This window comes from Bombina bombina, chromosome 1 (genome assembly GCF_027579735.1).
Source record: "Bombina bombina isolate aBomBom1 chromosome 1, aBomBom1.pri, whole genome shotgun sequence".
Lineage (NCBI taxonomy): Eukaryota > Metazoa > Chordata > Amphibia > Anura > Bombinatoridae > Bombina > Bombina bombina.
Window position 1 is genome coordinate 584,024,292 of NC_069499.1, and position 13,573 is coordinate 584,037,864.

The following is a 13,573-nucleotide window of genomic DNA, read 5'->3' on the forward strand; positions in this document are numbered from 1 at the left end:
GATAGAGCTGCTGTTTAGTCTCTAACCACAGTCCCATGATCACCATGATTCCCTATTTTGAACTTTAGCCTATAAAACAACCTTCACATTTCTCTGGAGTAATGTGTCTTAGATGCATATAACGTCTATGATTCAGGCCAATGTGACTTAGAATAAATTCAGAATTAGAACCTTGTTATACTTGGAACTTTTCCTAAGCTCATTCCCTGCATATTTTTTAGAGATCATAGACTTGTAGGTTAATGGGTGAGGGGGAGTCATCGTGATCAAGGGGAGTGACTGGTCACTTTATGAAGGAAGTCATATGTTTCTGGGCAAGGTTTAGCTGGTCCCTGTTTTCATTTGTAAAATTGGGACATAAGCAAAAAAAAGATGTCTAGGAGCAAAGTGTTTTGAAAGACATGGTCATTTTAATATGATAAAAGAACCTTTATTATATGGGTAATGTTATGTCATTTATTATGCAGATTACCATGGCTGGCATTATTTTCTAGACAAGTTGTCAACATAGTAAAAATAAGTGCTAGCATACAAAGTTGTTGATGCATTTTGCTTATTACAATGGAAATCTAAAGCAAAGTTTATAAGCTAATCATGTAGAGCATTTACTTTTTGCTTTGCTGACTCTGGCTAACTATGGGCTAATTATCAAATGACATACTTCCTTGTACTCAGACTCCCACAATCAGTATTGTTAGATTTGCTATTACAAGTCAATAGTTAAAAATTAACTAAATACGTTTGTTGTGTGCAGCTAAATTAGTGCAACCCAACTAATTAGCATGCTAGCCAAGCTTACCTTGTATGCACACTTTTTAAAAGCTGTGTAAACTTTTGATAACTATAAACTACCTGGGGGCAGACCCTAGTGAAAAAGGATGATCTTCCAGGAGTCATTCTGAAGTAATCGATGACTCCAGACTAGTAATCAGAAGCCTTCCACAAGCCGAAATATTTAAATGAGATGACTCTAGAGTCATTCACTGGCTGTTTATGCTTGTGAAGTAATCAGTAAGGTAATCTGCTAATCATTCTGAAGTCATCACCCAGAATTTTTTTTACCTTAGCTGATGAATTACAAGCCTGATGGTGTGCAAATGACTTCTAAAGTAGTTTGATGATCATCAAATGACTCCAAGAATGGCTCTAAAGTAGTCATATACCTTTTAGAGCTAGCCCCTCCTATTCCTAACCTCCCCTATTTCAGGCAATCTCCCTTGCACCACTTTGTTTGAAAATTGCAAGCTGTAAGGTGCTTAGCTTGAATCCTGCTGTCTTCAGTAAGATTGCTGAACTATTACTACCTTACTTCTTCACGGAGTCAACCTTTACTTTGGATCAGCTGTTCCCTATCTAGTCCTCCGCTTCTACAATCTCCTCTCCACTAAAAGAGCCTCCTCTCCCTTCCTGCAATCACCGGATCTGAGTATCTTCACAAAATTCCTCCATCTACTCATCGCCGCAGTTCTGCCTGCATCATCAATCAGGGCTCTCAGTCTCTTTCACTTCCTATTTGCCACAGCTCCCCAGCACCGGACGGATCTTCCTCCAGCACAGCAAGGGATTCCTCTCAAATCTGCTATTCGCAATTATACTCCTAATGGAGTGTTTCTTTATATTATTCACAATGAAATATACCGGACGGAATTGTCCTTTGCATTATTATCACTGAAATATACCGGACTGATTTGTACTGTTTATTTCAAATCTGTTGCTATTACTCTAGCAAACTTGTATGTCGTTTTCAACTTTATGATACTGATCCTGTGATTCTCAACAACTAATTTCATCTGTGTTACCAACTGTCTCTGACCAGTCTGATAAATAGACTAATTTCTACCACACTGCTTGTTGGTTACATGAGCTAATAATTAACTGTCCTTAGACTAATTTGCTCTCCTTTTTCTCATAACAAACTCCTGCATATTATATTGCAGTACTTTTTAACCCTATCTATAAATTAGCTACTAAGCTGACTCATTTCAGTTCATATTGCTGTTATGAACTGTTTCACTTTGTAGCAACATTCACTGTATGTACGTTTCACTATCATACCTTACACTAACTATACAATTTAGGTGTAGTTAAAGTGAATGTAAATTTTGATGCTAAAGTACCCGGTTTTTAAAAATTCGATTAAAAACAGGGGCACTTTAATTCATCAAAATTTACATTTCACTCCTGTTGTGAAAAAAAAACTTACCTTTTAATCTTGACAGCAGCTCCAGCTTCCTCCATCCGTTGCAAAGCCTCTTCCTGGGTCTAAAATGAGGAATCCGGGAATCCGGCTTCCTCCAATCACGGCATTGAATAAGACACTGATTCCCCCGGTGGGAAGCCGTGATTGGAGGATGACCTATCCATCATTTCTGACATCAGAAATGGCTTGCGACGACCGGAGGAAGCTGGAGCTGCTGTCAAGTTTTAAAGGTATTATAATTATTATTATTATTGGTTATTTGTAGAGCGCCAACAGATTCCGCAGCGCTATAAACAAAGGGGGAGTACAACAAAACAATTATAGGGATCAAATGGGTAGAGGGCCCTGCCAAGAGTTGCACTGTTGTAGTCAGCTCTTAAGAAGGTGATCTACAAACCGCTGGACTCTTAGGCTTACATGCTAAGGGGGTTCAGGGGATAGCAATGGAGGAGTGGAACTGGTATAAAGTAAGGTTAGCATAGGTTGTATTCATCCCTGAACAGTAGAGTCTTTAGGGAGCGCTTGAAGCTTACAAAACTAGGGGAGAGTCTTGTGGAGCTAGGCAGAGAGTTCAACAAGATGGGAGCCAGTTTGGAGGAGTCCTGTAAACGGGAGTGCGATAAGGAAACCAGAGAGGAGGAGAGTAGGAGGTCATGAGCATAGCGAAAGGGGACGGGAGGAAGAGTATCTGGAGACAAGGTCTGAGATATAGGGGGGAGCAGTGCAGTTGAGGGCTTTGTATGTCAGAGTGAGAATTTTGTGTTTGATCCTAGAGGCAAGAGGAAACCAGTGAAAGGATTGGCAGAGAGGAGCAGCAGATGAAGAGCGACGTGTAAGGAAGATGAGTCTGGCAGAGGCATTCATTATGGATTGTAAAGGAGCTAGGCGGCAGGTGGGGAGACCAGAGAGGGCAAAGTTGCAGTAATCGAGGCGGGAAAGAATGAGAGAGTGGATTAAAATCTTAGTTGTGTCTTGTGTAAGGAAGTTTCTAATTTTAGAGATGTTTTTATGGTGGAAGTTGCAGGCTTTAGCCAAGGACTGAATGTGAAGAGTGAAAGAGAGATCTTAGTCAAATGTGACCCGAGACATTGGACATGTGGGGTAGGTGTAATGATGGAGTTGCGGACAGTTATAGAGAGATTGGGGGTGGAGATTTTGGAAGAAGGGGGGAAAATGAGGAGCTCGGTTTTGGAGAGATTTAGCTTGAGGTAGTGAGAGGACATCCAGGAAGAGATGTGAGAAAGACAGTTAGTGACACGGGTTAGCAAAGAAGGAGATAGGTCTGGCGCAGAGAAGTATATTTGGGTGTTGTTGGCATACAAATGATATTGGAAACCGTGGGACTTTATTAGGGAACCTAGTGATGACGTGTAGATTGAGAAGAGAAGGGGACCGAGGACAGAGCCTTGTGGAGAGATCAAGGAGGATAAGCAGAGAGAAGTGGCCTTTTGATTTTGCTGTATGTAGGTCGTTAGTAACCTTAACAATAGCTGTCTCTGTGGAGTGATGGGGATGAAATCCAGATTGCAGTGGGTCAAGAAGGGAGTTTAACGTAAGGAAATGGGAAAGGCGTGCATATACTAGTTTTTTTTTCACAACAGGAGTGAAATGTAAATTTTGATGAATTAAAGTGCCCCTGTTTTTAATCAAACTTTTAAAAACCAGGCACTTTAGCATCAAAATTTACATTCACTTTAAGGTGTTGCAAAAGTAATCCTGTTTGTCTTGGGGAGATAACCTGGAGCAGCAGTACGTGCATGACAGGAGCTCTTGGACTAAGAATAGATTTGGGGGGTTCATACATTTCTGCATTTCTTCAATCTATATCCATAACCCCTATGATATCCAGTGAAGCCACAAGGGTGTCACCATTATATTTTAGTAACAAGGCTGCGGCGGTCTATTTGAAGTGTTCAGCTGACCTTGAGGCTTAGGCTTCTGCACAAGTCCCCTCCCCAGGGAACTGGCTAACGCTATTAGAGTGCTATTAATGAAAATTTTCTTTACTTTATAATATTCCCTTTGAAGGAAGTATCTCTAGTGCTACAAGCCCTGTTTAAAGATTTTGAAGCAGCGATGATCAATTGCTTTAACTGACTGATGAGGATAACCCCCCAACGCCAGTTTAGTGAAAAAAATATTATTGAGATTCTACAAATAATATCTGAGATATATTATTTTCCATGTTGTACCCTCACTGGGTATGTACATAATTGTAGCATCTCCAACTCTATTGTTATGCAAGTTAAGGTTGTAGCTTATATTTCAGACGCTAGTGTAATCTGGAAACATGACAAGTATGCTAAATTATAGGTTATTCTTTAACTACTCTAAAGTTTTTAGATATCCTATAATATAGTTAATATCTAATAAACATCCCCTTGCTATTGTTTTAGGAGTTAAAACTAAATAGTCCAATAACTTTACTTTGTGAAAATACAGTTCCTCTCCAATAGGTGGTAGTAGAGATTCCTATATAGATCTATAAGTGCTTTATAGATGGATGGGAGAATACAACAGTTTTTGTTAAATATAGTTTTATGGTAGTAGATTTGTGTTGGATTACAGAATTTGTTTAGTTTTACTTAGACTAGTGAGTTTTCCAGATCTACTAGACATCCTCCTATAGGCTACTTAATGGGACATGAAACCCAACATTTTTATTTCATGATTTAGGTAGAACATACAATTTTAAACAACTTTCCAGTTTACTTCTATTATCAAATTTGCTTCATTCTCTTGGTATAATTTTTGAAGGAGCAGCAATGCACTACTGGTTTCTAACTGTACACATGGGTTAGCCAATGACAATCGGTATTTATATGCAGCCACCAATCAGCAGGTAGAACCTAGGTTCTTTGCTGCTCCTGAGCCTACCTAGTTAAACCTTACAGCAAAGGATAACAAGAGAAGAAAGCAAATCAAATAGAAATAAATTGGAAAGTTGTTTAAAATGGTATGCCCTGTCTAAATCATGAATGCCTAATTATGAATTTACTGTCCCTTTAAGAATGTTTGCTAGGGTGCCTAAAGGATGCCCACTGAGTTTTCTTTTTTCTTTTTTCTCTTTGTGGAGCTGCGTCTCCAAGAAAGCTGCAAATATATGCAGGAGCTGCGCCTCCATGATTTATGTTTAATGTAAAGATTCGCTCAGTTTGTTTGAAAATGATAAATAAATATAAATAAAAAAAGAATGTTTGCTAGGACCCAAGAGTGATACACTTTACTTCCACCACCACATAGAGGTAAATTACTGTACTCGGGTACAAAACAGGACCCCTATTTACATAGAGGAAACATTATCTTTATCTGAAAAATTAGATGCTATATTATTTGTTTACATTTTTTCTGTGTGCAAATTATTATTTTATATGACAGTAGTCTATTTATAGCTTATCATTGGTTGTTTGGCAAGTAACTATCACTGCTTTTGGAGTCTCTTGTATACTCTTACAGGTTGTTTTATTGTACTATAATTATTTATGTATTTTTCTGTGCAGAATATTATACTTTGAGATATCTGTTCTGTGTCATGACACTGATATACTGATTGGTTGTACCTGCCTGATATTCACCTAAAAAAAAAACCTAAACCGCCATACTCCTTACACATTTTACCCTAAACCTTTACAGTTGCAATAAACCACAGCTAATACCTGCTAATGGCTATTAACCCACAAACTCCCACAACTTTATTTGTGTAACTAAATACCATTTCTAGATATTGTGGTCATGTTTTGCATTTTCTCATGTATCTTGAAGATTTGTTGTATTAACCACATGTATGTTTATTAAAGACACACACACACACACACACACACACATATATATATATATATATATATATATATATACACAAAATTATACAATAGTACTGAATACAGGTTTAATAAATCTAGACCATATATTCATGTATTGTGATTGCCAAAGTCAATGTTGTCCATGCATCATATGGGTGACTTTTCAGCTATTCGCTTTAATCCAGTGTGATCCTTTCCCAATACGTAAATGGTGTTATCGTTTGTATTAAGATCGCTCTGAACTTGAAAGACACGTATTGGGAGCTAAAAAACAGATGATCTATAGGAAGCCATGAAAAACTACATAGAAATAACAAATTAGGGTATATAATTTTAGTATTTAAGTGTCCTTTTAAATTACAATAAACCAAAATTACATTTTGACTTTCAAGTCTGTCATCAACTTTTGAAGGTCTTACCTATAGCACCACCTACTGCTAGCTCAAGGGAATGCAGATTTATTAATTTTTTTAATGTAAGTTTTTCTCACTCTTTACGTGTATGCATAAAGGTGTAATTGTTTTCATAATCACATTATGTACATATTAATTATTTTAAAACTCATTTTATTTTTATTATAATGAATATATTAGTCTAGATCTGCATATTCAAGATACTGACTAAACGTTTTTTGATATATGAGCAGAACAGTAATACATGATGTATTCTACTTTCTGCTTTTAGGTTATGATATAAAGGGATGTCAAATTTTATTTGATGGACCTAAAAGAAACTTTAAATGTATTACAATGTGGGGGGTGCAATCTGACTTGTCAATGAGCTAGTAAACTGGTATAATGGAAATTAAGCTTATACTGTTTTAGACAATGACTAACACATTAACATGTTGAGATGAATCCACTGTGAAGCTATCCTATTCCTTGGTGATAATAAATACAAAGAAGCTTCCAAATTCCTCTATCTTACTTTTTAATACTTCTACTTTATTACTAGTACTACACTATGCAGTCTAATATCCCTTTAAATGCTCTCTGGCAGTCAGATTGCATCCCCACTTTTGGAGTAATGTTTAAGATATTGTTTTTGAGCAAAGAAAAAGGGTGGCAGCCATGAGTGTCTGAAGAATTTTTTTCTGACGAAGGGGAGGGGGAAATAAAGCCCCATGTATAATTATATCAGTGTCAACATATAAAAAAGGAGAGAGTTTTTATTGTAATTATGTTCTGGAGTTCTGAAACCCGACCCTGTTACGTGCTGCACAGATTGATTGACGGTGCTGGAGTTCATTTATGATCATAGGAGATAAGATAAACACTCTCAGACTGATTTGAGGCCATTTTTTCCCCTCAGAGGGCTGTTACAGAAAGAAAGAGAGAAAATTGGAGTATAGGGTAGTGACACAATTACTCCCTGTGCTGGAGTTAGTCACAAGCCTGCCACAGATGTCGCAGGGAAAAGTCCCCTAGCCTCCTCCTGTTGGGTTGTCGAGATAACCCTTACAGTGATCCTCTGCTGTGATGTATAAAGAAATGGATGGGCTCTCTACTGGAAGCAGTCATTTCTGCGGCTATGGATATGCACAGTAGAGTGGGTGCAGTTCAGGTAAATACATTTACACAATTTTGCACTCACATAGCCCACAGGATATTAGCAGTTACAATATTTAGGGGTACATAGCCTGGGGACAGGATCATACCCTGGGGACATGAATAAATACAGACAACTTTTTTTTTTACTCTAGATTTATTGACCTTTTTCCTTTCTCGCACCTGCATTCACTTTTTTGTATTTTTTACTATATTGTTATTTTTTTTTTTGTGGTAGCATGATTGAACATGCTCATATAATTTTGCTTGCTCCTGGTTTTTACTGTGCTCCAAGTTTTATTTATTTATATTGTACACTGTTATTGAGCATGTTCCTTTAAACATATGTGATAGACCTTACGTTGTTTAACTTTTAATTTTCATGCTTTTGATCACTTCCAGCTTTTAGTGTGCTCCAAATTTTATTTTGTATTTAGTATACCACTGTTGAGTGCGTTCCTTTAATCTTTTGTGATAGCGCTTAGGTTTGCTTTATTATTTAATTATTTCCTACATCTCTTCTGAGCGTGCTCCTTGACTTGCGCCCTCCAGGTTATTCTTCCCCTTGCCCAACCTGGGCCTCCATTACATATGCAGCGTTGCCTGCAAAATCCTCCGCTGCCAGATTTTACGCGATTTTGGTATTACATATACGGCGTAGCATACAAGTTACGCGCGTATATTTCACCCTTCAGACTTATTTTTTTTACCCATAAACTAACATAGAACAGCCGAGCAATTTGGTATCCAATATACAGTATATAAGGACTTAAGCGCTCAGAATTCAGAGAATCTACTCCATTCTTATCTCGCTACAAATTGCAGGCGCAGTAACCCTTGCACTGACTAAAAAAGCAACGTAACTCCCTGAAGGCCTAACAAACGCATGCACAATCACATACATATCAGCCGCAAATCTCAAAACCTCTTCTAAGCATTTATTTTTCCTGCCCCTGCAAGTGTGTCAAACCAATCACAAACAGCACAACCTCTCACCTGCAGCCTTAAAACACATGGGTTTATATATGAATTTTGAATAGCGTAATTACGTGTCGCATTTATATTTGAAATCGCGGTTCATTTTTACGAGTGTTAGCCTAATTTGCATAAAACTACTCTTTATTGACACTTTCCGTGGACAAAATACTGGCGTAAGTTATTTAAGACGACTGAAATGTGTATTTGTGCACATTTCAGAAGATCGCCAGTTTGTCCTACTTACGCCAGTTTAGCATCTAACGGCGCAGTATATGTTTTACCCCGATGTGCGAGGTGAAATTACGGCCGGCGCAGGTTAACTATGTGATCGCGCCCAAGGACTGTTTATGTCCTGAATAGATTTAAAGGATGCTTGCCTTCATATAGCTATTCACAAAGATCATCATCAGTTCCTTCATTTTGCATTTCAGAACAAACATTTTCAGTTTGTTGCACTTCCTTTTGGTCTCGCTACTACCACCAGAATGTTTACAAAACTTCTCGGTACACTGCTTTCTGTCATTCGAGCTCAAGGTAATTCGGTGGCTCCATACCTGGACTATATCTTGGTTTAGACTCCAATCCATCTCCTCTATTGTAGATTTGTATATTTTATATTTTTAGAAGACTGCTTAGATAAGGGTTTATCCGCAAACTCTTTAAAAGATCAAATTTCAGCGCTATCTGTGTTTTACCAGAAAACGATTGCAAGCCTTTCTGACATTCAGAGTTTTGTTCAGGGTTAGACCAGTAATTAAACTAATCTCTCCGCCATGGAATCTTTAATTGGTTCTTAGAATTTGGCAAGTTTCTCCATTCTCTAAATATTAAAGGGATAGTCTAGTCAAAATTAAACTTTCATGATTCAGATAGAGCAGGCAATTTTAAGCAACTTTCTAATGTACTCCTATTTCCATTTTTTCTTCATTCTCTTTGTATCTTTATTTCAAAAAGCAAGCATGTAAGCAGGCCCATTTTTGGTTCTGCGTCTGAGTAGCGCTTAATGATTGGTGGCTACATTTAGACATCAATCAGCAAGAACTACCCAGGTGCTGAACCGAAAATGGGCTGGCTCCTAAACTTACATTCTTGTTTTTTTAAATAAAGATACAAAGAGAATAAAGAAAAATTGATAATAGGAGTAAATTAGAAAGTTGCTTAAAATTGCCTGCTCTATCTGAATCATGAAAATTTAATTTTGACTAGACTATCCCTTTAAATTGTATACTCAATCACAAAATAAAATGTTTGGGTTTCATATCCCCATAACATTTTTAAAACAAAATTAACATTCTTTTTACTGCAATTAGATTTAAATAGCCAATCTCCACCCACTATGTGCCTTATGTGGAGGAGCCAATACGAATGTTAGTCCACAGACAATAAGACTTGTCACTGTCATAAGGTTAGTATAAAATTAATTGTTTTGCAGTTGTTTGATAAAGTCACTTAAAGGGACATGAAAGCTAAATTTTTAAATTCATGATTTAGAAAGAGTATGTAATTTTAAACAACTTTCCAATTTACTTCTATTACCTAATTTGCTTAATTCTCTTGATATCCTTTGTTGACAAGCATATCTAAAAAGGCTCAGTAGCTGTTGATTGGTGGCTGCACATAGATGCCTCGTGTGATTGGCTTACCCATGTGCATTGCTATTTCCTCAACAAGGAAATAATAGAAGTATATTGGAATGTTGTTTGAAATTGTATTCTCTATCTGAATCATGTAAGAAAAATATTGGATGTCATGTCCCTTTAAGTCTTTCTTGGAAGATATTATTTCTTCTTGCAATTTAATTGGCTATAAATGTTTATGAATTATTAGATCTTTCCTGTGACCCTCCTTATCTTATATTTCACAAAGATAAGGCGGTTTTAAGGACAGCATTTTATTTCTTAACAAAAGTTGTATCTTCTGATAATATCAATCAAGAAAATGCATTGCCACCCACTTTACTGGGTTTTCAAAATGAAGCTTCTGATGAACAGCTTTGCAAGGCATCAACATGGCCATCTTTACATACTTTTTCTAAATTCTACCATTTTGATGTTTTCGCTTCTACGGTGGTAGGAAAGTTCTCCAGGCAACATTGTCTGGAAAATAGGTGCCTGCCTTTTTTTTAAAAAAAAAATTGTCCTGCCCAACATTACTCGTGGACTCCACTGCCTGGGTATTAGTTCCCATGCGTAATTGATTGTGGTCTCTCACCACCTTATGAAAGAAAACAAAATGTATTACCTGAAAAAACTATTTCTTTCAAGGTGGTGAGAGTCCACAAGCCCCATGCAACTTTATTAATATTTAATAGTTTATTTATATGGAGTCAGTTCTATATTGCACCTCTATTTTCCCTGCTTTGTCCTTTTCTACCTTTTTCTTTGCTATTTCTCCTTGGTTGGCTATACATACGCCTGGCATACCAGTGAGGTAGGAGGAATTAAGTGCTCTTGAAAGTTTTGGGAATCTTTGCCTCCTCCTAGTGGCTAGGAAGTGAATCCCTTGCTTAATGGATCATGGACTCTTACTACTATGAAAATAATTAATTTATCAGGTAAGCACACATTTTTTTTTTCTCTTTATTTTCCTACCAGGAATCCTTCTTCAGAGCACAGTTGTGGCTGCAAGAACTGCAGAAGTATTTTTCCCCAGAAGAGTTGGTTATTGCCCTCATTGGAAATAAAAGTGATTTACAAGAAGAGAGAAAGGTTTCACAAGAGGTAAAGTTGCTATAATGAAAGCCAATTAAATTGAAATATAATTTGCTTTTATATATGTTGTAGCTCTCCACTGGTAGTTTTGTCCTGCAATAATGCCTTTCAGGCTTTGTAGAAAATGTTCTAAAATGCAAAAGACAGAATGCACCTCATGGTACAGATCAGTGGGAAACAAATACAGGAGTAATAGATAAATCAGTCCTACTCACGTAATACAAAGCACTAGCTGTGCTCAACAAGCAAGCCGGATCCAAAGAGTCGTCCGACAGACTCACAAAAGGCACAGCAACAGAAATGATCCTCGTCCAGATATCACAGGAGTCCAGGGATCCAAAGTCAACTAGTAGCGTAGGTGGATAAGAGGGTCCGAACCGTATCCAGAAAGTGCAAGCAGTGGAGATGCACCCAATAGTCCCAACAGAATATCTCTAGTGTCTTGCTGTGTTTGCCATGGAGCCAATCAAGAGACAGCGGCATGTCCGTGACTATATGTAATGTTCCCTCTCACTCCCTGCAGCTCCTGGTGCCAACCAGTGATTACTAGTGATGTCGCGAATAGTTCGTCGGCGAACATAGCTTGTTCGCCGCGGCGGGCGAACATATACGATGTTCGATCCGCCCCTATTCGTCATCATTGAGTAAACTTTGACCCTGTATCTCACAGTCTGCAGACACATTTCAGCCAATCAGCAGCAGACACTCCCTCCCAGACCCTCCCAGCTCCTGGACAGCAGCCATTTTAGATTCATTCTGATCCTGCATTCTTAGTGAGAGGAGGGATAGTGTAGCTGCTGCTGATTTTATAGGGAAATTGATAGCTAGGCTAGTGTATTCAGTGTCCACTACAGTCCTGAAGGACTCATCTGATCTCTGCTGTAAGGACAGCACCCCAAAAAGCCCTTTTTAGGGCTAGAACATCAGTTTTGTTTTTTTTGCCTGTGTAATTTTGACTTTGAAACATCAGTCTGCTAGTGTAATCTAATTGCAGTTGCCTGCCTGCAGTGCCACCACTCATATCTGTTGTAACAGTAGTGTAAATTTTGTAAAACAAAACTTTTTTGACTGTGAAACATCAGTCTGCAAGTGTAATCAAATAGCAGTTGCCTGCTTGCCAGTGTGTGTGCCAGGCCCACTTGCCAACTAGTGCCACCACTCATATCTGTTGTAACAGTAGTGTAAATTTTTTAAAAAAAAACTTTTTTGACTGTGAAACATCAGTCTGCTAGTGTAATCTAATTGCAGTTGCCTGCCAGCGTGTGTGCCAGGCTCACTTGCCAACTAGTGCCACCACTCATATCTGTTGTAACAGTAGTGTAAATTTAAAAAAAAAAACTTTTTTGACTGTGAAACATCAGTCTGCTAGTGTAATCTAATTGCAGTTGCCTGCCTGCCAGCGTGTGTGCCAAGCTCACTTGCCAATTAGTGCCACCACTCATATCTGTTGTAACAGTATTGTAAATTTAAAAAAAAAAAAACTTTTTGACTGTGAAACATCAGTCTGCTAGTGTAATCTAATAGTAGTTGCCTGCCTGCCAGTGTGTGTGCCAGACCCACTTGCCAACTAGTACCACCACTCATATCTGTTGTAACAGTAGTGTAAATTTTGTAAAAAAAAACTTTTTTGACTGTGAAACATCAGTCTGCTAGTGTAATCTAATTGCAGTTGCCTGCCTGCCAGCGTGTGTGCCAGGCCCACTTGCCAACTAGTGCCACCACTCATATCTGTTGTAACAGTAGTGTAAATTTTTTAAAAAAAACTTTTTTGACTGTGAAACATCAGTCTGCTAGTGTAATCTAATTGCAGTTGCCTGCCTGCCAACGTGTGTGCCCGGCCCACTTGCCCAGTGCCACCACTCATATCTGGTGTAACAGTAGTGTAAATAATTTAAAAAAAAAAAAACTTTTTTGACTATGAAACATCAGTCTGCTAGTGTAATCTAATTGCAGTTGCCTGCTTGCTAGCGTGTGTGCCAGGCCCACTTGCCCAGTGCCACCACTCATATCTGGTGTAACAGTAGTGTAAATAATTTAAAAAAAAAAAAAACTTTTTTGACTGTGAAACATCAGTCTGCTAGTGTAATTCTAATTGCATTTGCCTGCCTGCCGTGTGTGCCCGGCCCACTTGCCCAGTGCCACCACTCATATCTGGTGTAACAGTAGTGTAAATAATTTAAAAAAAACTAAATTTTTTGACTGTGAAACATCAGTCTGCTAGTGTAATCTAATTGCAGTTGCCTGCCTGCTAGCGTGTGTGCCAGGCCCACTTGCCCAGTGCCACCACTCATATCTGGTGTAACAGTAGTGTAAATAATTTTAAAAAAAAACTTTTTT

At 38.0% G+C, this 13,573-nt stretch overlaps 1 protein-coding gene across 2 annotated transcripts in view; it reads left to right on the plus strand.

The window, feature by feature from the left end:
* RAB17 (RAB17, member RAS oncogene family) overlaps positions 1-13,573 on the plus strand; it is a 269,538-nt gene that overhangs the window by 164,785 nt on the left and 91,180 nt on the right. The window contains exon 4 of one of the 2 annotated variants that reach the window (XM_053698850.1): positions 11,120-11,245. The exons of the other annotated variant lie outside the window; for it this stretch is intronic. Within the exon in view, the coding sequence (XP_053554825.1) occupies positions 11,120-11,245 (126 nt within the window). The remainder of the gene's footprint in view (positions 1-11,119; positions 11,246-13,573) is intronic. 2 annotated transcript variants of the gene reach the window in all.